This window comes from Daphnia pulex, chromosome 5 (genome assembly GCF_021134715.1).
Source record: "Daphnia pulex isolate KAP4 chromosome 5, ASM2113471v1".
NCBI classification, from domain to species: Eukaryota; Metazoa; Arthropoda; class Branchiopoda; order Diplostraca; family Daphniidae; genus Daphnia; species Daphnia pulex.
This window is the reverse complement of record NC_060021.1, coordinates 173726-196262: the sequence shown is the minus strand read 5'-3', so window position 1 is coordinate 196262 and position 22537 is coordinate 173726. Positions and strand designations below refer to the sequence as shown.

The 22537-nt window shown below is 44.8% G+C and overlaps 4 protein-coding genes and 1 long non-coding RNA gene across 8 annotated transcripts; 1 reads left to right on the top strand and 4 right to left on the bottom strand.

Moving 5' to 3' along the window:
• Nucleotides 1-1465: 1465 nt before the first annotated feature.
• Nucleotides 1466-2183, top strand: LOC124194922. Its single transcript, XR_006875076.1, has 3 exons — nt 1466-1597; nt 1668-1769; nt 1971-2183. It is a non-coding gene; the product is annotated as an uncharacterized LOC124194922 (long non-coding RNA).
• LOC124194906 (probable Dol-P-Man:Man(7)GlcNAc(2)-PP-Dol alpha-1,6-mannosyltransferase) lies at nt 2181-4615 on the bottom strand. Of its 2 annotated transcripts, none has more exons than XM_046589300.1 (9): nt 4546-4615; nt 4201-4343; nt 4011-4143; nt 3778-3951; nt 3556-3709; nt 3347-3491; nt 3040-3266; nt 2735-2980; nt 2181-2665 (listed from the first exon to the last, which is right to left on the bottom strand). In XM_046589300.1, exons 2-9 carry the CDS (start codon nt 4324-4326, stop codon nt 2251-2253), a joined length of 1620 nt encoding a protein of 539 aa, XP_046445256.1. In that variant the 5' UTR covers nt 4327-4343; nt 4546-4615; the 3' UTR covers nt 2181-2250. The 2 variants fall into 2 exon arrangements, with proteins under 2 accessions (XP_046445256.1, XP_046445255.1); XM_046589299.1 differs by having other exon boundaries at nt 4530-4575.
• Nucleotides 4616-4886: 271 nt separating this feature from the next.
• On the bottom strand, nt 4887-10006 carry LOC124194897 (pyruvate carboxylase, mitochondrial-like). 2 transcript variants are annotated; one of them, XM_046589287.1, is made up of 8 exons: nt 9686-10006; nt 9228-9416; nt 8790-9167; nt 8253-8728; nt 7170-8187; nt 6103-7097; nt 5581-6043; nt 4887-5519 (listed from the first exon to the last, which is right to left on the bottom strand). In XM_046589287.1, exons 2-8 carry the CDS (start codon nt 9400-9402, stop codon nt 5437-5439), a joined length of 3588 nt encoding a protein of 1195 aa, XP_046445243.1. In that variant the 5' UTR covers nt 9403-9416; nt 9686-10006; the 3' UTR covers nt 4887-5436. The 2 variants fall into 2 exon arrangements, with proteins under 2 accessions (XP_046445243.1, XP_046445244.1); XM_046589288.1 differs by lacking the exon at nt 9686-10006 and adding an exon at nt 9474-9553.
• Nucleotides 10007-19434: 9428 nt separating this feature from the next.
• On the bottom strand, nt 19435-20918 carry LOC124194913. Of its 2 annotated transcripts, none has more exons than XM_046589315.1 (3): nt 20792-20918; nt 20425-20728; nt 19435-20355 (listed from the first exon to the last, which is right to left on the bottom strand). In XM_046589315.1, exons 2-3 carry the CDS (start codon nt 20659-20661, stop codon nt 19552-19554), a joined length of 1041 nt encoding a protein of 346 aa, XP_046445271.1. In that variant the 5' UTR covers nt 20662-20728; nt 20792-20918; the 3' UTR covers nt 19435-19551. The 2 variants fall into 2 exon arrangements, with proteins under 2 accessions (XP_046445271.1, XP_046445270.1); XM_046589314.1 differs by having other exon boundaries at nt 19443-20358; nt 20792-20914.
• A 102-nt stretch (nt 20919-21020) lies between these two features.
• Nucleotides 21021-22479, bottom strand: LOC124194916. The gene is made up of 2 exons (XM_046589319.1): nt 22046-22479; nt 21021-21981 (listed from the first exon to the last, which is right to left on the bottom strand). Exons 1-2 carry the CDS (start codon nt 22335-22337, stop codon nt 21242-21244), a joined length of 1032 nt encoding a protein of 343 aa, XP_046445275.1. The 5' UTR covers nt 22338-22479; the 3' UTR covers nt 21021-21241.
• Between the last annotated feature and the right edge of the window lie 58 nt (nt 22480-22537).

Below are 22537 nucleotides of genomic sequence, written 5' to 3'. Positions count from 1 at the left end.
GGAGCAAGAATTTGTCGATATCATTTTCAGCAGAGCTTTAGAAAACGGAAACATTTCTCACCTTTACGCCAAACTGTTGAAGCGACTGAGGAGCGGCTACTACAAACGCTGGACACAAAACATCGCCCGTCTCTTGTTTCAACTCGCCGTCGAGGAATTCAACCGGCCGCTGCCCAGTGACGACGAAATAAATGGCGATTCGAAACTCAAGAAATTGAACAACGTCAAACTGATGGCCGCCATTTTCAAGAGAGAAATTCCAGGAGTGCCGGATGGTTGGATCACAGATTGTGCCGATGCTCTGGTCCATCGTCTCGGGACCGGAGTCAACACTGAACAATCGATTGAAGAACTCATCTGCTTCCTGAAGACGCTTTTCATCGCTGAACCCGGAGAAAATTGTGATCCAATCACCCCGTCCTCACGACAGAGACAGCAATTGCTGGCCTGCGTCAGCATGGCTCATCTGGAAGGAGCGGCACACAAAGAGCCTCAACATCAACCGGCCAAATCGGATGCAACGACACAAACGTTTAAACCTGACGGCGATGAGAGCGACACGGAGTCTGATGAAACGGAATTCAAAGACCCGCAGTCAGCAGGGACCCCCACAGAGTCGGGCAGCACCGTTTCATCTGACACTACGGCAACTAGCCCGGGACTTGGTGATGAAATCGGGATGGCACTTGTCGGACAAGCGGATTATGACAGCTTGGTGTTGTATCAGAAGATTAAAGACGATCTGGAGGGCTAGTGGAAAGGATAAACACCGGAGCTGAACAACATATTGAAATGTCAAAATTTCTTAATTCGTCTTAAATTAAATTGGATATCAATCAATAAAAACAAAAATTTCAAAAACAAAATTTTCGTCTTTTCTATTATTATACTAAGGAACACACAAAAGAGATTGTTCAATCGATTCGTTCATAAACACACATCTCACATAACCGTTTATTTCAATCGACTGAACAACTCTTATAACTTAATTATCAGGCGATAAACGTTAGAGGTAAAAAAATAATACTCACAAGTATTATATGAGATTTGAGATGAGGGTTTATTACGCTTTTTGTCGTCCGTGTTCCACGAACAATCCTGCCACACTGACAGGAGGACGGATAGATCTACTACTAGAGAACCTAGCGGCGTTACAAACAAAAGATCCTACTTGGAAAACTTGGCCCACGTCCGATTATTTGAAATTGCTTTTAAAAATTGATTCAACACGGTGGTATGTAATCAGATTTTTAGCTTTATTTATTACTTTTGAAATTGTTTTGTAATTTCAGTTTCTCTCCTGTCCACTTACATTTCAATTTTATATCCGCGACACATTTTTTAAAATCCGACTCGAATTAGAAAGAAAATCCATTAAAAACAGAAATGCAACGAATGCGGATTTTGTCTGAAGATCTTTTAAAATTGGCGCGGCCGATATAATAATCGATATTCAAGCTTATCGTTCACACCAACTTTAGTTTGTTTTTTCACCGCTGAAACTCAACGTCGCATTAGTCGATAAGCTCCAGTCGCCATTACAGTCTAGATTTCTCGCACGTCGATATTGAAAATTACAATCATGAATGCTATTCAGGTAAATAGTTGATTAAGTGTGTTAAATTAAACATACTCGTTACTTAAGATTGTTGTTTTCCTTATTTCAGCGTCTTGCAACTGTTTCGCGCCTGGCTGGTACTCGCCAAATGAGTTCGGCAAAAATGACACCAGAGCTGGCCAAAATCAGAGCCAAACAAGAATTCTTTCAGGTATTTTTTATTGACAAATGCTGTTGTTTTAGATATAAAGAACTCAAGTTCAATGAAAGTAACAGTTCTTAGCAATATTTTAAAGTATTTGAAACTACTTTTGGGTCCAGATCTTGTTTCGTTAAAAGCTGTTAAATTAATGGAGGATTACAACAAGCAATTCATGTTAATAAAACAATAAATTTTTTTTTTAAATTTTAGTTGGCTGATGGAAACATGGTCCATGAAAAGACCCCAGCTGACCGTGTGGCTTTCTTCTTAACCTCTGCGCTGATTGTTGCTGGTATGGGAATGACACTGAAGTTCTACTACGACTTTGCTTTCCCCAAGAAAGCCTAAACTTAACATCCTGAAAGTTTGTGTTGATTAGACTGTATATAGGCAAAATTTGCTGAAAAATAAAAAAAAGACTGAGGAGTTTGTGCAGCTGTAATCTGACTAGATAGATACAAAAACACACCAAATATCAGATGATTCAATCTTACACATTCTGAATCGAAACAGGGATTTCAGTAGAGTTATCAGGTAGCAATCCTTCAGTTTCAGAGTTGTTAGTCGATTCAAGATCTGGTACTTCAACATCTGCTGCGGGTGGTGTAGCTTGTTCCTCAAAAGTATCCACTGGATGTTTTCTCAGAGTAAATGAAAAGTCTAGTTCTTCTGGTGGGTATTTGTTTTTGAGAATAAAGAGGCAAGGTTTTGTTTTGATTCGAATAGGCGGGAAATGGTTGTAGCTAGAACGGATGTGAGAGAATCCTTCGATATGGGCTACGATATCATGCGTTTCCGAGTAGGGTCGTAAATTGTAGGCGTGTTTACTTTTCGCTTCTGCAATCAAATAATGAAACATCCTCAATTCCGGACTTCCGGCTTTGAGATTCTCCGTCTTGTCGTACCTTTTTGAAATTTAAAACATTAGCAACTATCAAATAACAGTAATCGGTTTCATGTATAAAATTATTTACATCCAGTTATCGTGAAGTTGTCCGAAACGAGAAATGCCTGTTTGGGCAGCCAGCACATCAATGTGAACAGTCACGTTGGATTCGTAGCTTTCCATTTTGTGAAGTAGGGAAAGGGCTTCTCCGCCAGGATAATTAGCACGCGAGACCATCAAAAGGAAACTAGTCAACACCAAGTTGGCCACCAAATGACCGATAGCTACTAGTGCCAGTAACGTTCGCCATTTGCCCTTCGTCCGGTTCTCCCACCTACAATTTAAAAAGGGACAATTAGTTTGGTAATAGTTCAAATATGGATTGGCTCTTACAATCGGCTGCAGGCGGCCGCAGCTGCGACGTTGAGCAGCGGTAGAGCATAGACGATGAATCGCAGCTCCTTGTGAGGCAGGAACGAATAGGCTAGGACAAAGAACAGCGGTGGTAGCGTCAAAGGCAAAACTCTTCGTTCCAAAAACATGCCCACAGGTACCAGGACCAGCGACGTGCCCATAGCTCGCGGGATGGCCGAGTAGAAGTACCAAAGAAACGGAGAAGTCTAGTTACAAGTTAAGGTTCATATACCATTTAAACAATATTTTGATAAGATAATAATTTTCTTGATTTCAAAAAGGATACACCCCAATCGCCACTCTTGTTCAAAACGACGTTGAACCACAGAACTTCTCCTTCAGGCCACAAAAGTCGTTGCCAAAAGAAAGAGTCAACCAAAACAGTTAGACTCAGCCAGATGAGTCCAGAAGGCACGGCAAAAATCACAGTTCTAGTGGAAAGAATTTCAATCTATTAGTTGTTCATTAATTAAACAATAAAATCGTGTTACATACTTGACTAAAGACAGGCGCCGGGTCAATAATTCACCCAGCAATATCAAGCCAAGAAGGATGGCCAATTCGCCGCGAAAGATGAGAATAGCAGCCGCTGAACAAGCGATAAACTTCCCGTGCTGCTGGCCAAGCCAGTAGTAATAAGCAAGCAGCACTGAAAATGGTAAAAGCGCCACTGGTTAAAGTGTTCAATAGTTCTCCTCAAGTAAAACAAAACTTTACCAAGAGGGAGAGCCATAGTGTTAGGAAGGGGCCGGCTGAGGTAGAAAAGAAAGTGGAACTGGGAAACGGTAATAAAAACAAACCAGTTTGATGTTCCCTGGCCCAACATTTCTTGGATCCTCTTTCTCAATTTAATGAGTGGCCATAGAACGATAGCCCCCAAAGCACATCTCACTAAGAAATTGGTTTGGTTACGAGATGATTAAAAGCAAAAAGGATTCAAAGGGTATTACCTAAATACAAGGAAGCATCTTTGGGAATTTCCAAGGCACGGAACAAGGCCACAAATGGAGCAGACACAAACGATACAGCTATTGGGCCAAGGAAAGTGCGTGGGACCACACCAGGGAATTCCAAGTGGTCATACTAGTGAAATACCAAAAGTTATTACATTTCTGAAGCTGAAATGAAAATAAAATTTACCTCTTGAATGTCTGTCCGATGGTAAAGTATGTCATGTATAGCTTGAAGATTGAAACTCTCTTCAACTTTGGTGAATGGACATAGGAATATGTGGACTAAAGAGCAAAGAATCAGAAGCCAATCCATTTTTTTCACTTCGCGTCCTGCAGAACCATTCAAAATATTCGCAGTTCTTTAGTCGAGGTATATAAATAGAGCAAGCATCCTCATGCTAGCCTCATTTTTTGGAAGGAAAAATGTTATGGATTGAGAATTATTGATGTTATATAATACAAAAGTTAAAGGTTATTGTTCACACAGTTACAAACAAAATAATCTTTGAAAATCACCGTTTAAATGTATTACCATTAACGCCATTAACTTTGATAACAGATTAATTCGTCTGCACAATGACCGCGGTTGCCATAGTAATCTATGATGCAAATCCAACATACCCAGACCAATCATTTTTTCAAAAGTATTACAGTTACACTATTACTTAATGTGCAAAATAATTTCCAATTTTAATTATCTTTTCATGTTTCGCATTCCTTCAAAGTAAAGTTAATGTGTATCTTGTTAATTACTTGTCAAATGTCCTGTTGAAACGATAGTCGCCCACTCGCCAGCTCATTTTTATGATACACGAATAAAATAGGAGAACCCTATTTTTTAAAAACTACATGAAATGAAAAGATTATCGAACATTGAACACAAGTCATCTATTATATTTTCGCATACAATGAGACAACAACATTCCATCTGTAACTCTGCAACAGCAGTTAAAAAAAAAGTTAACAGAGAAAACCTCCTAGGACAATTGTGAATGCTATAGTCAGGAAAAGCCAAACAAGACAAAGCTATGACAAGGTTTACACTTCTCAATCGAGATGTAGACCCCAAAAAAAAAACGGAGTTAGCGCAAAGCAAACACAAGGCCACACGCTAACAGATAAACTTGAGAACAAATAAATCGAAAATAAAAGAAGAAAACATTTAGGAAGACGATATGCGTCGCCCCACGGGCCGAACGGCTTGTTAGAGAGAGAACAATTCAAAACTGAATGAATCCAAAAAAGAGACAAGCGAAAACGAACAGATATGACTGTTGGATTTTTGAAATGATTTGATGAGCCATTCGACGCCCTTCACCACCACCCCCCTCCAAACCAAACACTGAATGGCTATACGTCCAACCATGACTACGAAAACGATTTTGTTTGTATTCATTTCTATTTTTTGGTTTCAACTAGAGTTTTATTTCGACTCTTCGATGGTCAGGAGCAAGTCGTCGCCTTCAAGTTTCATATCCTTGGCGATGTCCACCGTTTTCACGGTTCCTGGAACAAACAGTAAAAATTGATTTTCTATTCTTTTAATGATTTATCTTATCAAAATTACCTGTGCAAGGAGACTGGACGACCATTTCCATTTTCATGGCCGATAAAACAACCAGTGGTTGTCCCTTTTCGACTTTATCGCCGGCTTTCACTCTGAGATCAATCACCGTTCCAGGCATTGGAGCTCCCACTGAGCCTTTGACGCCTTTCTCCGCCTTGGGATGAATGTGCAGTTCCTTGGCCGCCGTATTGTCACGGATGAAAACGGAGCGCAATTGGCCGTTGAGCTCGAAGAAAACTTCGCGGTCGCCAGTTTTGGTCAAATCTTCGGCCATGGCCAAAGTTTTGATGTGCAACGTCTTGCCCTTCTCAATGGTCACCTCAAATTCCTCGCCGACTTTGGGGCCCGTGAGGAAAATGCGCGTTGCGAATTTGTCGACCGGACCGTACTTGGAGCGGAACTCGAGATATTCTTTGCAGACGGACGGGTACATGGCGGCCGACATGACGTCAACATCGCGGATCTGTGACGAACAGCAACAAAATTTTAAATTTAGAAATATATAGAATTAATGGGTAGTACCTGATTGCCATGAGCTTCAATCAAATCTTCCTTTAATTTGTCCAGGTCCATGGACGGCATTGAGGCTCCTGGACGGCCCTCGACCTTGGGCATACCTTTGAGAACTCGAGTGCGGAACGGTTCGGGGAATCCACCGTACGGAATGCCCAAATATCCCTGCATGAATTCAACCACCGATTTGGGGAAGCTGAGCTCCTCGGCGCGATCCAGGACGTCCTGGCCAGATAACTTATTTTGGACCATAAACTGGGCCAAGTCTCCGACAGTTTTGCTGGACGGAGTGACTTTGATAATGTCGCCAAGGAGTTGATTGGCCTCCCTGTAGGCTTTCTTGACGTCCTCAAATTGATTGCCCAGTCCGAGAGAATAGGCCTGGAACTGCAAATTGGTGTACTGGCCGCCTGGGATCTCGTTGAGATAGACGTCGGCGTTGCCCGACTTCATGGTGACGCAACATTCAAACGGAGCGTAGAGCGTGCGGGCCTGCTCCCAATAGGCTGAATAGTCGCTGACGGACTCGAGTGAAATGCCCGTGTCCAACTCGGAGCCCTGCAGACTGGCCACAACGGCGCCCATGGACGGCTGGCTGGTCATGCCCGACATGGAATCGACAGCCACATCGACAACGTCAGCTCCGGCTTGAGCAGCGGCCAGCATCGAGGCGACTCCGGCGCCAGAAGTGTCGTGCGTGTGGACGTGGATGGGAACGTCCGGATGACGTTGGCGGATGCCGTCAATCAGCATAGTCGCCGCCCGAGGCTTGAGGAGCCCAGCCATGTCCTTGATGCAGAGGACGTGAGTGCCGGCCTTGACCAACTCGTCGGCCAGATCCAAATAATAAGGCAGGGTGTACTTGGTCCTTGACGGGTCCGAAATATCACCAGAGTAAGAAATGGCCGCTTCCACTACACCGCCGGCCTTGCCTACGGCATCAATGCCCAACATCATATTGGGCAGATAATTCAGGGAATCAAAGACTCGGAAAATGTCCATTCCTGTCGTCAAGTAAAATTAAAACAAATTTAATAAGAGTTTCAATCAACTTGTGTTTCATCTGTCCAGTGTACCTGTTTGAACGGCCAGTTCGCAAAACTTGTAGACGACATTGTCCGGGTAACTGGTGTAGCCGACGGCGTTGGCCCCGCGCAACAACATCTGGAATGGAATGTTTGGCATGACGCGTCGCATCTCCTCCAATCGCTCCCACGGGCACTCGTGCAGGAACCGCATGGCCACGTCGAACGTGGCACCACCCCAATTCTCCAGACTGTAGAGCGACGAGAAATTCTGGGCCACGTACGGCGAGACTTTGAGCAGGTCGTGAGTGCGGACTCGGGTGGCCAGCAGAGACTGGTGGGCGTCACGGAAAGTCGTGTCCATCAGCAGGAGACCCTTGTGGTTGCGGACGGCTTTGGCGAAGGCTTCCGGGCCTTGCTCCGTAATGATTTCGCGGAATCCGCCCAGTTGGCGGCTGGAATCAACCGCCGGGACTTGCGGTTCCACGTGGGCCGGTTTGAGATCGGTGCCCAGTGGGGTGAGCGGGCCGTTGACCAGGACGTCACCGACATAGTTGAGCAACTTTTGTGCGCGATTCTGTGACGGAACAAACTGGAACAGCTCGGGATGCTCGTCGATAAAGTAAGTGTCCAGGGTGCCCGTTAGAAACTTTTGGTTCTCCAAGACGTTGAGTAGGAATGGAATATTGGTCTTGACACCTCGGACGCGGAATTCCCGCAGAGCTCGGACCATTTTGGCGGCCGAGGCCGGCAGATTTCCGGCGTGAGCGATGACTTTGACCAGCAACGAGTCGTAGTAGGGCGAGATGATGGCACCGGCAAAGGCCGAGGCGCTGTCCAAACGAATGCCCATACCTTCGCCGCTCCGGAATACTTCGATGCGGCCAGTGTCCGGCTGGAAGTTTTTAGCCGGATCTTCTGTCGTCATGCGGCACTGGATGGCACTGCCCTGAATTTTGATTTTGCTCTGATCTAGACCCAATTCGGGTAGAGTCAGGCCTTCGGCGATCTTGACTTGGTGCTGGACAAGGTCTATGCCCGTCACCTCTTCCGTCACAGTGTGCTCCACCTAATTTGCAACAAAGGAAATTCCATTGGTAAATTCAATTTCAAAACAGCCAAGAGCTAAATTACCTGCAATCGAGCGTTAACTTCGATAAAGTAATGACGGCCAGCTTCGTCAACCAGAAATTCGACCGTTCCGGCATTTTCGTAACCGACGTGCTGGCAAAGTCGAACGGCATCGATGGTCATACGCTCGCGAACAGCCGGGTCGAGATTAGGTGCTGGGGCGATTTCCACCACCTTCTGGTGACGGCGCTGGACCGAGCAATCGCGTTCGAAAAGATGGACAACGTTTCCGGCTCGGTCGCCAAGAATCTGCACTTCAATGTGCCTGGGTCTCTCGACAAACTTCTCGATGAACATGGCCCCGTTGCCGAAAGCGGCCAGGGCTTCGGATGTGGCCCTCTGGAAGAGCTCCTCCACTTCTTCCATTTTACGCACGACACGCATACCGCGGCCGCCACCACCGTAAGCGGCTTTGAAGATGACGGGCAGACCATATTCTCGGCAAAAGTTGACTGCTTCTTCGGTTGTCGTTACTGGGCCTGTGATAAATGAAAATCAAGTCAGAAATCAGTGCACAATTAAAGAAAGAAAAGTGAATACCTGGAGTTCCAGGGACGATTGGGACATTGGCTTCGATGGCCGCCTGCCTTGCAGCTACTTTGTCGCCCATTTGGTGGACAACGCGAGGAGACGGGCCAATAAAACGGATGCCACTGTCGACGCAAGCTTGTGCGAAATCTGCTCGCTCGGAGAGGAAACCGTAGCCAGGGTGGATGGCGTCGACTCGGTTTTCTTTGGCGACACGGATGATTTCCGGAATGGAAAGATACGCAGCAACTGGAGCCAGACCTTTGCCAACCAGGTAAGATTCATCTGCCTTTTGCCTGTGCACTTGCATTTTGTCCTGCTCTGAGTAGATGGCCACAGAACGAATGCCTAGCTCGCTGCAAGCACGAAACACTCTGATGGCAATTTCACCTGTTTCGATAAAAGGCATTGATAAAAAGGACAAATTGAACAATAAAATGTCAGATATACCTCTATTGGCCACCAGGACTGATCTGATGGGTTTGTATTCCACATCTTTGCATTTGTTGGGTGAATAATTGGCCTGCGATTGGTAGAGCTGTGTGGTGGGGCAGCACGTTTTGCTGTTCAGAAGACGCAGGGGCAAGCCAGTGAGGCCCCATCTCGATACACAAGCTCCCAGCATTGTGAAGGTAAACCCTAAGAAAACAAATGCAACTTGCAAGTTAAAAGAATACCAAGACTTCTACCACTCACCAGAGTGATCTTATCTATGTTGCTAGGCAAACACAACTGAGCTAGAATTGTGCATAGCATGAAAGTAATAAAGACTCTAGTCTTCTTAGTGCCGATGCCACCGCAGGCACGTAACACAAAACCTCGCCAGCGGCAAAACGTTGTTGTTTGTTTTTCGGACGTCTCATGACGCAAACGACCAAGGACTAAAGGACCTATTCAATTTATAATACCTGACTAAGAAGCAGTAAACAATTAAGGAGGATCACGTTTCGCTTCTTGGGAATTCCTTGCGCGTGTACGGAAAAATCTCTCCGGCTTTTCTCCCTCGTGCGAGTTGCTAAGCGGCCCTTCTATCAGAGCTTTTATTTTCAGCCTTGTAATGGACAGGGAGAGGACTCGTCCACTTTATTATTCGTCTGTCTGACTTTTCCATAATAAGACAGCGTTGCGCAATTTATTTAAATGAGTGTTTACTACAAATTTGTTTTGTTTTTCGGCTGCTCGACCTGCTCACAAACGGGTCAAACTTGCTTTGCAACTACTCACCGTGAATGATAAGCCTGTTGCCGTCCAACTTGTTTATTTTCGTAGGTTATTTTCACGTAATTTAAATTTTGCTACACGTGACGATGACGTGACAAGATCTTTGTAGAAAATGTAATAGGGATGTTCGGCGTGTCGGGCCGTTTACTTACAGTTTCCAAGTTGAATAAATTAGACACGAACAAAACCGTGTCTTTTACCTCTCGTCTATTTTAACACACTGAATATTGTACAGTAAATTGGGGGGGAATAAACAATAGGGGGGTAGGGAAACAACGACTGAATTTGGGGACCAACGACTGAATTTGGGGCCACCTATCGGGGGCCCCCAAGGCAATAGTCGCGTAGGTGCGCCGGTGTTGTTGTGCGGCGCCCTGATCTCGTCGTCGTCTGTTGGAATGGAATATTCCTAACACACTCCCCACCAGAGCCCGTAGCATCCGGCTCGACATCTTCGACGACGTCTTCCGGTTCTTCGGGAGCTGGCATAGCGTCTCCGATAGCGAGATCGATTTCTGGTTCTGGCAGAGTTGGATTTGGATCCTCTTCCGGCTCCTGGATCGGTTCCGGATTTCCAATTTCGACGTCTTCGGCGAGATCTTCTCGCAGCTCTATAGGGTGAAGACATTGAATGGCTCTATTAATTAAATTACCATTTGGAATCTTGAGCATGACAGAACGGATGAGTCCGTCGCGGCTTGGAATCAGTTCCTTCACTACTCCGGTAGACCACATGAGTCGTTTGGAGTGTTCGTCGTGGATAACAACGACTTCTCCTAGGCGGATCTTCCTTCCGGATTTTCCTTTGGAGTGGAAGTTGTCTAGTTGGAGTAGATAATCGTCGACGAATCTAGCACAGATGTCAGCGACATATTCCCTCCTGTTCTTGTCCATCTCTTGTAGTACGATGCTGGTCGATGTAGGATCCAGCAAGTTAACGGCTGGCTCCGGATCGGCACGAGTAGAACGTCTGTTGTTTAGAAATTGGTTAGGAGTTATCGGAAGTGGATCGTCAGCTCCTTCCCCAATATAGCTGAGTGGGCGGGCGTTGATTACGCTCTCGATTTCTGCTAAACTCGCTTCCAGTTCCATGTAGTCAAGGCAGGCTCGACCGTTGGAGCGTCGCAGCAGATCCTTGACGCTCCTCACCATCCGTTCCCAGAATCCTCCCCACCATGGCGCTAGGCTGGCGGAAAATATCCAAAGGGTTTTTCTGGACGCGAGAAAGTCTTGAATGATGGGATCGGCGTGAATAGTTCTCAGGAATCGGTCGACACATCGGAACGTTTGCGCGTTGTCCGAATACATCACTGAGACGGGTCCTCGTCTAGCTGCGAATTTTCGAAAGGCTAGTAAGAAGGAACGCGCCGTCATATCGGGTAGTAGTTCCAAGTGAACCGCTCGAGTGACTGCACACGTAAAAAGACAAACATAACTTTTAAGATGGTTCGTTTTCTTAGCTTTAGTTGTTGTTATTAAGATGTCTTGGATTTCGACATCTTCTTCGACTGAATCCTCTTCGCCTACGATTAGAGCTTCGATTGGAGCGTCTCCTTCAGCGGGTGGCTCCTCGATTCGCTCTTCAGTTGGATCGTCTGCTGGCGTCGGATCCTGGACGCTTGGTGGAGCTTTCCTTTTCTTCCTTCGCTGTGCTGGTTTGTACAGCAGTGGTCCAGCGAAATCGACTCCTGTAACGTGAAAAGATTGCGCATGTTTGAGTCGGTTTAAAGGAAGAGGGGCTGCTAGTTCTTGCTGTCGTCCTTTAACTATCCAGAATTTTTCTTTTAACTCGGATAGTGTTACTTTTGCTCCTGCATGTAGTAGTGACTCGTGTTTGTCTGTAATTAAGAAAGTGATTACTATATGTGATGCAGGAAGCAAAATTGGGGGATCGATGTTTCTATCTCTTAGGGCAAGTGATACTCTCCCATGGATTCGAACGAGACGGTCTCTGGCGTCCCAGATTGGAAAAAGTGCAGCGATTTTCTCCTTGGGCTGGATTGTGTTGTCTAACTGTAGCGATTCAAACGCCTTAGGATACCGCTCTCGTTGGAGCTGTCTGTAGATCGTTAGTTCCGCTTCATCCAGCTCCTCTCTGGATAATCTTGTAATCCGGATAACTTTTCCACTTCCTTTTCCATCTGGTCCAATTGCCTTTATCGACTCCATTCGTTCTGGACCGGGAGGTCTGAGCTTCTTTTGACTCCTGCTGAGGAATCGTGAGACCCAGGCTGTACGTCTTAACAGTCGATTCCAGGTGGAAATTTTGTCGAGATTCCAGTCGACGGAGGCTGTTGGAATTGCGATGGCTGCTGTTGTGCTGACCGTCGTACTCCTAGCTTCCGATTCCATTTCGGACTGGATTGTTTGTGGAATTTGGTCGTTGGGAGAATCTGGCCATTCCGTTTCTTCTCCTTTGAGCCAAATCGGGCCGTTCCACCAAAGAGTTGAGGTTACCAGCGTTGGCGCTGGCGCTCCCCGCGAGGCAAGATCGGCCGGATTTTGGAGACCTGGACAGTGTCTCCACCACTCGGGTTGTGAAAATTTTCGTATCGTCTCCACTTGGTTTCGGACGAATGGTTTCCATTTGTTCGGCTCTCCTCTAATCCATCCTAGTGCAACCAAGGAGTCTGACCAGTAGATAGTTCTCCAATACTGGACTTGCATTGCATTTTTTACGACTTCACCTAAACGTACGGCTAAAAGTGAGCTCAGCAGTTCTAAACGCGGTAAAGTTACTTTTTTCTTAGGTAGGGGTGCAACTCTCGTTTTGCTGGCCAGTAGGATGATGAGTGGATCTTCTTGTCCTTTTTGGAGTCGGGCGTAGGCTACGGCTCCATACGCTGCTTCAGAAGCGTCTCCGAAGACGTGTATTTCGTGAGAAGTGACTTTTTCGGATAGTCCGATCCATCGTGGAATTTGTAGTTCGGTGAAATCGGCGAGACCAGTCATCACTATCTTCCAAGATTTTTGGATATCGGCTGGCGCTGCTTGGTCCCAACCTATCTCCTTTTCCCAGAGCTTCTGGTAAATAATCTTTAACAAAAGTACAGTGGGAGATAAAAATCCAATTGGATCAAAAATCCTTGCCGAGATACTGAGTATCTTTCTTTTGGTGATTTCCGATCCCACTTCTTCTACTGCTTGGATGATGGATGCTGGGTTGAATTTGAACGAATCGGATCCGGTGTCCCACCGGATTCCTAACACCTTCTGTTGGCCGTCCAAGGCTGGGGAGAGTAGGCCTACGACTTGATTCGACAGTCCTTTCTCCTTCAGGTGTTGTTTGAGGTCTTCGTTGTTGGTTGCCCAGCTTCTCATGTTGAGTTGGGCGTCACTAAAGATCTCGTCCGTCTCATCGACTCTTTTCTTGGCGATTGATAAATTGTTTGCTCCGCCGAGGTAATCGTCAACGTACAAACTTTCTTCCAGCTGTTGAATAGTTTCTGGAAAACGAGACTTTAGTGATTTGAAATGTTTGTTAATTGTAACACGTAGGAGAAAGGGGCTAGAACTAAGGCCAAAGGGCACTCTCTTCCACTTGTAGGCAATAAGAGGCGATCCAGCCACTGCTGGATCCCTGGGCCATAAAAACCTGATTGCTTCAGCATCTTCCGGCTGCAGGGCGATGTTTAGAAAGGCTTTTTCTATGTCGGCGATCCAGGCAATCTCGTACTTTCTGAAGCGTAATAGCACTGATAGGAGATCGGGATTGAGATTTGGTCCGGTCTCCAACACGTCGTTCAGACTTGGTCCAAATTTCGTTTTTGCTGCTCCGTCAAAGACGGGTCTGATTTTCGTCGTTGATTTGTCGCCTCTGAAGATCGGATGATGTGGGAGATAGGTGTGAAGCTCTTCGTAGTCCATGTTCGCCTCCTCGACGAATTTGCTGTCGATGAGCTTTTGGATTTCTGCGTGGTAATTCACCAAATCTCCTTGATTTTTTCTCAATCTTGTTATTGTGCTCTCCACTCTTCCGGTGGCCAACGGGAGATTTTTCTGAAGTCTCCACTTGTCAGTTGTCCAAGGGATCGGTGTACAGTATCTTCCATCTGGCCATCTCGTTATTTTTTCGTCAAAGAAATCGAAGCGATCATCCGATTCCACTGCATCAGCGCCTTCAAGGTTCGCAAAATTTTCTATTTTCCAGAAAAGAGAAAGGTCGAAATTAGCAGCAACTTGTTCTTCCTTCTCAAACCATTTACTATCTTCTTCTCCGCTGGATCCGATTGGGGCATCTGAGAATGACGCTCCTATTGGCGTAGTTTGGGGACTGGCCGTTCCAGTCTCCTTTTCCATCGGAGTTTTGTTTGCTTGAGTTGAAAGGATTTTTCTTTTTTGGCTACTTGTCGCGAATGTTGACGTAATCTGTGGAATCGGGTAACTTGATGTTAAAATTAAATTTTGGATTACTTGAGTTCCTGTCTTCGATTTTGCTTCTTGAGATGGTCCAGCAATCATTCTTCCGAGTTTCGTTTGAAACGCGCGCAATCCGCATGGACTCTGTATGGCGGCTTCATTCGACATGATCTGGAACATCTGGTCCATTCCGACTAAAATTCCAATTGGCTGATCTTCGGTGTGTGCCATCTCGAATCTGTCGTCGGCCAATTTTTCGTTTTGGATCCAGAGGCTGTTTGCAAATTCGGATCCTACGTACGGGCCGGTATCTGAAATGTGATCCGATTCTAAAGCCATTAGTGTAACTTTTGGGGCTCCTTGCCAGGTGCCCCTTACTTGCATTTCGACGTTTTTTGTCATTTCGGGCTTGTTGGGTTCCTTTTTCTTAAACACTCTTGTGCTGATGTTTTCCACCGCTACTGTCTTCATGTTAAGTTGCGATGAGAGTGATTTCAACACCCAAGAACGATGACTTCCGTCGTCTGCAAATAAAATCGCTCTTGTTTCGTTACCGTTTTGGCCGCTGATGATGACTGTTGCCGTTTTCAGCATCAATTGTCCAAAGCTGCTTGCACAGGCTGTGGTTGTCAAAGTTGGATCGCTGGCCACGATTATTGCTGCTGTTGTGGGATTGGTGACTCTGACGTCTCCTTTGTCGCAGAGAGCGGTGTGGTGCCTCCCTCCGCACTTGTTGCAGTTCCGGGCGGATGTGCAATCCTTCAGCGCGTGTTTGTCTCCAAAACAGTTGACGCACCTTTTCAAATCAAAGATTATCTTTTTCCTTTCCGTCAGCCCTTTCGGACATTTTGTCGGCCAGTGAATTTGGCTGCAGAAGATGCAGGGCCTTTCGCACACAATCCAACTTGGGTTAAATTTAACGTTTTTATTTTTTAAGGCGGATTTAACCTGAGGAGCTGGACTTGCTTTGGCTCCTACTGCCAATTGTGATGCTGTTGCCGGCTGTGGATTTGCCGGTTTGGGCTGTTTAGGAGCTGGAGACGATTTCTCCTTTTCCACACCTTTGATTCGGTTGAACCTTTCGGCCGCGTCGATTTGATCTCCAATGAATTTGATGACCATCTCGATGTCCGTTGATTTGTTTGTTGGCGATTTTGCCCATTCTTGTTGGAGCCTGGTAGGAATTAATTTGATTAATCTTGCTCCGAGGAGTCCGCCAAAGGAACTTGTGGGGACTCCTAGCGTTTCCAACGCGCTAATGTGCGATTGGAGATTCAGCTGGAAGCTCCTCAGAGCTGGAACGTCGTTCCCGTCCTTTACGGGCTGCAAGGCATCCAGTTTCTCAATGTGCGCGTCGATTAGAACGTCCGTCTTCCCGTACATCCTTTTCAGTTCGTCGATTGCGACTTGGTAATTCGCATCTGTTAATTCAAGATTGTTAACCAACAGGTACGCCTCACCTTTAAGATATTCCTTGAGGTAATCGAATTTTTGGACGTTTGAAAGAGATGAAGAGTGGACAGCTGCGTTAAAGGATTCCCAGAATTGGGTCCATTCCAGTACGTCTCCTTTGAAGTGCTTAATTTGTCGCTGCGGCAATCGTATCGACTGTACGGCTGAAGCTGGGGCTGGTGCTGCCGTCACGTTGATTACTGGCGCGGGAGGTGCCGGAATGGCCGCCATGATTTGGGCAATAATTTGCGCCATCTGTGCTTGACTTGTTGCTAGATTTGTTGCTTGATTTGCTGCTTGATTTGCCGCTTGATTTGCTGCTTGGCTTGTTGCCTGTTGTTGGAAGAGCGCTAACAATCGTTTGTCTCTGTCCTCTTCTTTCTTTGCCTCTTGCTTTTCTTTCACGTCGTCCAACCATTCTTGCTTCTTCTGCTTGATGATTGATCTTGCTCCAGACACTTCATCTTGAACTTGGAGAAAGGTGTCCAGATCCCCATCAATCTCCTCCTGCGCGGCCTTGGTCGCTATTAATTTCTCCTTGATTTCTTTTGTTGCGCTTTGGTAGCTTTCGAAGAGACTTTTCAATCTTGTTTCTAAGGTTTCTAGTTCTTTAACATCTTCTTGGGCCATTACTTGATTTGCAAATCCGTTGATCCGGGTTATTGCTCTTGTTATGTGGCCTTTGGTGGCTGACCTTGTGTTTTTCATTGACTGAACCATTCTTCCTGGTTGTGTAGCTCTTCAAGAGCTGTTGACTGGGGAAAAGGAGATGAAATAGAGAATTAATTTAATTTTTTTTTTTTTTCGATCACTTATCGTCTGATTTGCCCGTTTCCTTTTCCTGTTTTCCTTGGGGTTTCGTGGAACGGATGAGTTTCCGTTTTTTGTTTCCACTTTGTTTGAAATCCCTTGGATGTATCTGAAAAAGAATCGATTTAAATTTGGAGCTAGGGTAATACCCAGGCTCCTGCAAAATCCGGGCTGGATGACTCAATTAAGTGAATCTGGTTTTTTTCTGTTGTTGGTGGCGCCACTTGCGGCGTGCCACTACACTTTGCGAGAGAGGAAATAAAGTTTTTTTTTTTTTTGGTGGCGCCCCTTGCGGCGTGCCACTACACTGAGCGTGAGCGAGAAATAATTTTTTTTTTGTTGTTGGTGGCGCCCCTTGCGGCGTGCCACTACAGTGAGCGTGAGAGAGAAATAGTTTTTTTTTTTTTCGTTTGGATGCACCGATGTCTCGGGATCCTATGTAAGAGGGTTTTTTTTTTTTTTTTAAGGAAGGACAGATAGACAGAGAATACTCATTCAATAATTGTATTTAGCGGTTGGAGCCGCCATGTTCAAGAATACAATTAGATTTACTTAATTGGTTGGGTTCCTCTGCTCCCTTCCTCTGGTATTTCTTCTTGTGTAGAGGTGGCCCGGACGGGTGTTGAAACGGCCTCGCTCTCTCCTTGCTGTTTCGCTCCTCTCGTACGCTCTTCTCAGATCCGGATTGGCCTCCAATTCTCTTTCAAAATGGCGCCTGTCTTCGTCTGTTGACTCTTCTGACGAGCTGTCGTCCGTTGACGAGCTTTCGTGGCACAGCTGGATCTCGTCCTCCTCCGACTCACTTCCTTGTTGCTGGTTTGAGGCTGCAGCAGCGGCTGCTTCCTCCTCCGACTCGCTTTCCGACTGCTGGTTTGGGGCTGCAGCAGCGGCTGCTTCCTCCTCCGACTCGCTTTCCGACTGCTGGTTTGGGGCTGCAGCAGCGGCTGCTTCCTCCTGTCTCACTGGAAGGAAGACTACTCGGCGAAGTAGACCCCTTCCAACGTGCTGCTCGCGATATCGTACTTGGCGTTGTTGAATGTCGGGCGGAGGTGCCTGGATCGGCTCCTGATCAGCTTCCGGTTCTTCAATCACGACCGGCGGTAAATCTTGAGCCGGTGGTGGAACCGGTTGTGGGGCCGGTTCCTGTCGATTACGGTAGCGTATGTCGCCGTATTCTCTCGGGCGGAGAGCCTCTGCTAGTTCTTCCACGTTGAGGCACCTCCTAGCAATATTCAAGAACGGTGCCAACTGAGGGGCTAGGGCACCTGCTGGCAGCTGCTCAAGCGGGATCAACTCCCTTGGTGGTGGACGCGGTGGCGGTTCCACCCACGCTGGCACCAGACCCGCCTTGCGCAGCCAAAACCGCTTGATCCTTTGCGAACGTTTTCCTATTTTGCTGGTTGTTTTGGAGACCTTTCGGCTCCTCTGTGAATGTTGAGAGAAAGAGAAAGATTATTTCTGACTCGATACCATCAGCAAGCGAAGAATGGATACGGGAGGACACACGTGCAATGAAAAGAGGAGACGAAATCCCAGTAGTTTAGCCCAGGCCGATCTATGGGCCAGAGGTTGGGACGGCGTGTTCAATGGCCGCCCCCTCAGGCTAGCCCGACAACGAAAGGCACAAAAAAGTCGAAAGAAAAAAAATGGAATTTTTGGGCATAGGTTCCCCCCTTTTCTACGTCTTTTTTGTTTTTACAATTTAGTAGTTTTAGTTTGGGCAGATTTTAACCACCCAACAACAAAAGAAAGAAACAAAGATAAACGTTTGGGGGGTCTAGAATTGTGTAGCCCCAACCGGCTTCACAATTTTGAGTTTTGAGTGAGTTGATTTGAGTGATTTGAGAGGGAGGACACGGTTATGCACTGGGTTAAAAACCGTTCGAAGGACCATGTAGAAAATGTAATAGGGATGTTCGGCGTGTCGGGCCGTTTACTTACAGTTTCCAAGTTGAATAAATTAGACACGAACAAAACCGTGTCTTTTACCTCTCGTCTATTTTAACACACTGAATATTGTACAGTAAATTGGGGGGGAATAAACAATAGGGGGGTAGGGAAACAACGACTGAATTTGGGGACCAACGACTGAATTTGGGGCCACCTATCGGGGGCCCCCAAGGCAATAGTCGCGTAGGTGCGCCGGTGTTGTTGTGCGGCGCCCTGATCTCGTCGTCGTCTGTTGGAATGGAATATTCCTAACAATCTTATAAGGAGGTTAATGTGCAGGAGGGGCATGGGGTACAAAGCACGGAGAGATTGGCCCCGAGATAGGAAACTGCAAGTCAAGCAAGTCTAGTAGAAGTTACAAAAAAAAATTATTTACAAAATCTTATGTCATTTTTTACTCATTTCTCATAGCCAGTTCAATTTCAAATCAACGATCGTGATGTCATAAGTCTGGCTCTGTTGAAACCCGGGCGATGAGAACACTAGTTAAAAGCCCGGGTTGAGAAATGACGGGACGGGCCGACCCAAATAAGTGGCGCCATCTAACTGTCACATAAAGAGACTTGATGCAAACGCTGAACTAAGGCTAGGCGAAACTGAACAGCAAAAAAACATTACGTCAAATCCTTTAAGTTAAGCATTAAGAATTAATATAAATTCTTCGCAGTGTTCGCTAGAAGCACTGAGACACTAAAGTAGCTAGTTCACTACATTTTCCAGCACACCATGGGATAAAAATTGAACAGATAACTAACCTGATGTTTTCGCCAGAATTTGAACAGTTAAACAACTTCTAATGCAAGATGTTTACATTGAACCACTATATAGTATATCAACGAAATATAAATCCATTAAAGTCTGCGAATTTTTCTGTATCATATTTTATTATTAGCCAATGCATCGAATGGAAACGAATTTTCACTAAAACGAGTCAAACAAAAGATTTTGAAAGCACAGAGTACTTGTTCATAGAATGGAAACATCACTCGACTGTGATAGGGGCTGGGCCGGCAACACGTTGGTTTACCAACAGGCACAACTCCGGATGATTTTTGATGACTTCCAACCATTCCGACTTGTAACAAAGCTCACGAAAATTGTCAGTTACAAATTTCATGGCGATCTCAAAGAGTTTCGTGATCGCTTTCGAATGAGACCAAATCAACAAGTCGATGGCGTTTTCGATTTTCAATCGTCTCTGCAGCAATGCCTGGACACATTCGCGTTGAAGCGACACGACTTTATATTTTTCGGCAGCTTCGTAGAGCGACTGCGTCATGCTCTCTCTTTCGAGTTTCGGCGCTTTCCCGGTGTAGAGATAGATGAGGAACTGGCGAAATACTTTTCTTCCAATGTCTTCGATGGTCACTTTGCGCGCCTGTGACTCCCGCCCCGATTTAGCCTGGAACATTGAGGCAAAAACGGGGCTACCGGCCGAAAGTATTAGGACGTGAGCACCAATTGTCTTGCCGTTGCTGAAATGAAATGCCACATCACAAAGCGTTTGTTTGAAAAACAATTCAGAAATGTCGTTGAATGAGTTGGACGCCGTTTGATTTTCAACAATGGTCGCATTTGTGAAGTCCATCCAAATTGTAAGGAATTCTCGCATACTTTTGCAGTATTTCACAGCTTGCCAGTTGTCAGCCATCTTCAACAACAGCGATTCTTTGCCTCTGGGATTCGAACTACTTACCCAAACATATGTTGGGGAAAGCTTAGGGTTGTCTACTGTTTTTGTCCAGGTAGATGAATCGTAAGACAACATTTCTGCTGGTGATTTCACCTGCTTAAATAAAAATCATGTTTTAAATGTAAGTCAATAAAGAACCGAATAGTTTATGTTACAACTTACATCACTGGAGTTCTTGTCACTTCTGAATTCCTGAACAGTTATATCATATTTATACTTCAATGCTTCAGCAGGAGATTTTGAAAGATGGCAACTGATGGTGTAACTTAGTTCGGAATAGGACCCACGTAACTGAAAAGTCTCCTTGTACATTCCCATGTCCTTAATCATAGCTTCACTAAACACCCAATTTATGCGAAACAACCGAGGTCTCACTTCCTGTACAATGATCTCTGACATCTTGTTGTGTTGCAGACAAAATCGCAGTGAGTGGAGAGTCTACGTGTGGCGGAGAAATATTTCGAGCCTAGATTTGGTGAGGTACGTAAATTTTCACAATATGTCACACGTATCAAGTTATTTTACTTACTTCCGAGAAAAATAGAATTTCTATTGATATTTGGAATTGAAAACAAACTTTATTTGGAAAACTCATGCAAGCGCATGTAAGACATTAGCAGACAAACAACTGTTGAATCATATAACTGCCGCCAGGGGTTCTAGATCTACCGTAGTCCGTGAAATTTGAAAAATCTTTTTGGGGGAAATTGACTGTGTGTATTGATTAGACTTGAACAACATCGTTTAACTTGATTAGACATGAATAAAAGCGTTTAATTGGTTTCACTTTTAAACTTACAGTGAATCATTTTCTCTGAATCTTTATCAATGGTCAGCGCATATACGGACAAATGGCTGAAGCGCAGGGAATCAAAATAAGAACGAGATTTACGACTCATACACAACACATGGCATCGCATCCGGGAATAGTCTTGCACACACACAGTCACACAGAAAGAATACTATTCAATAAGGTTATTTACTTTAAAGATTTCAATGATTTTAGTTGGTTAAGGTTCCAAATCTTCTTTCGGAGGGTTATTTTGAAATAACGGCAATCTTGGCAGGAAGTGAACTTTCTTGCGTTTGGAAATTTAGACGGTGGAGGTTGTAGTAAACGCTTACAAGAGTAAGAACGCCACACATCATTGTCTTCATAACCTTCGTTAAATTCAACCTGTTTCAATTTCTCGAGGACATTTTTTGAATCAACAGTAACTCCACCACAAACTTTCATTTCATCAAAAACTTTGATAACATTTCTCAGCATAGTAATCGATGTTATTAAAGATGGCAAAAGTTCATTGTTTTGTGGGACTACCACTTTTTTCAGTTTATAGGAAACGATTCCGTTACACAACTCCAAATATCTCTCAACTTCTAATATTCCTTGCTGATCTTTCTCTAATTTGAAGATGTGAAATTCGTCGTTTTGCTTGGTATACGACCAATTACTTGGAAATGTAAGTTTGCCAATTTCTGTTTCCCAATCAATGTGCTCAGTAGGTGTTAGTGGCATGTCTTGAGCACTATCTGCAGCTTCTTCACTTTCATTAGAATCGGTAAAATCTGTAGGCCTTACAGTCGTTGTCACAATAGTAACTGTTTTTCCTTCAGGCTGCATGCTAACTTTAATTTCCTTAGAGAAAGGTTCCTTGATATCATCCAGTTTCTTTTTTCTTCCACTGCTTTCGACTTTAGTCATGTGAGACGGGCAATCTTAAAGAGTAACAAATTAAATTTTTTTAAGTGGATATTGTAATAACACATAAACAATACTAACTTGGAAATATTTTTGGAATTGCCTCAGGTTTAAGTCTCCAATTTTTATGTTCCTGGAATATTTTTTCTCCTCCAACATGCATGAAATACCCTTTGATTATATCACATTCTGAAAAATGATGAGCACACACCCGCGACTTAGCACTGACTACGTAATTTTTCCTTGGAATGAATTTCATCCATTTCTTTTGCATTTTCGGGTCTTTTGTACTGAACATTGCAATTTTTTCGGTAACAATTCCCTTTCTTCGATAACCGGAAGTGCACATTGGAACGCAGCATGTATTTGGCATTTTTTAAAAATAATTGTGTTGAAAAAAAAAACCGTCCTTAGCTATTGTAAGAAAATTTCAAATGAAGCCTTAAACCTTTGTCTGCTTGGTTTCCATGGTTTCTTGTAGAGTAGCCGCAAAGCGAAACATTAATTTTAAAAAAATATATTGTATTAATCATGTCATTAAACTTGCTTATGATTAAATTTCATTTTCTATTT

Excerpts from the sequence above, each read along its gene's own strand:
- LOC124194906 (XM_046589299.1), bottom strand. The coding sequence starts at position 4,557 with ATGGCGTTAATGGTAATACATTTAAACG. Across the intron at positions 4,144-4,200 it reads ATCGGACAGACATTCAAGAG|TATGACCACTTGGAATTCCC; the intron begins GTAAATTTTATT and ends GTATTTCACTAG. Across the intron at positions 2,666-2,734 it reads CAACTTCACGATAACTGGAT|GTACGACAAGACGGAGAATC; the intron begins GTAAATAATTTT and ends AATTTCAAAAAG.
- LOC124194897 (XM_046589287.1), bottom strand. The coding sequence starts at position 9,402 with ATGCTGGGAGCTTGTGTATCGAGATGGGGCCTCACTGGCTTGCCCCTG. Across the intron at positions 9,168-9,227 it reads AGTCCTGGTGGCCAATAGAG|GTGAAATTGCCATCAGAGTG; the intron begins GTATATCTGACA and ends TTATCGAAACAG. Across the intron at positions 8,729-8,789 it reads AATCGTCCCTGGAACTCCAG|GCCCAGTAACGACAACCGAA; the intron begins GTATTCACTTTT and ends CATTTATCACAG.
- LOC124194913 (XM_046589314.1), bottom strand. The coding sequence starts at position 20,661 with ATGTCAGAGATCATTGTACAGGAAGTGAGACCTCGGTTGTTTCGCATA. Across the intron at positions 20,359-20,424 it reads GTGACAAGAACTCCAGTGAT|CAGGTGAAATCACCAGCAGA; the intron begins GTAAGTTGTAAC and ends TTTTTATTTAAG.
- LOC124194916 (XM_046589319.1), bottom strand. The coding sequence starts at position 22,337 with ATGCCAAATACATGCTGCGTTCCAATGTGCACTTCCGGTTATCGAAGA. Across the intron at positions 21,982-22,045 it reads AATTCCAAAAATATTTCCAA|ATTGCCCGTCTCACATGACT; the intron begins GTTAGTATTGTT and ends TTACTCTTTAAG.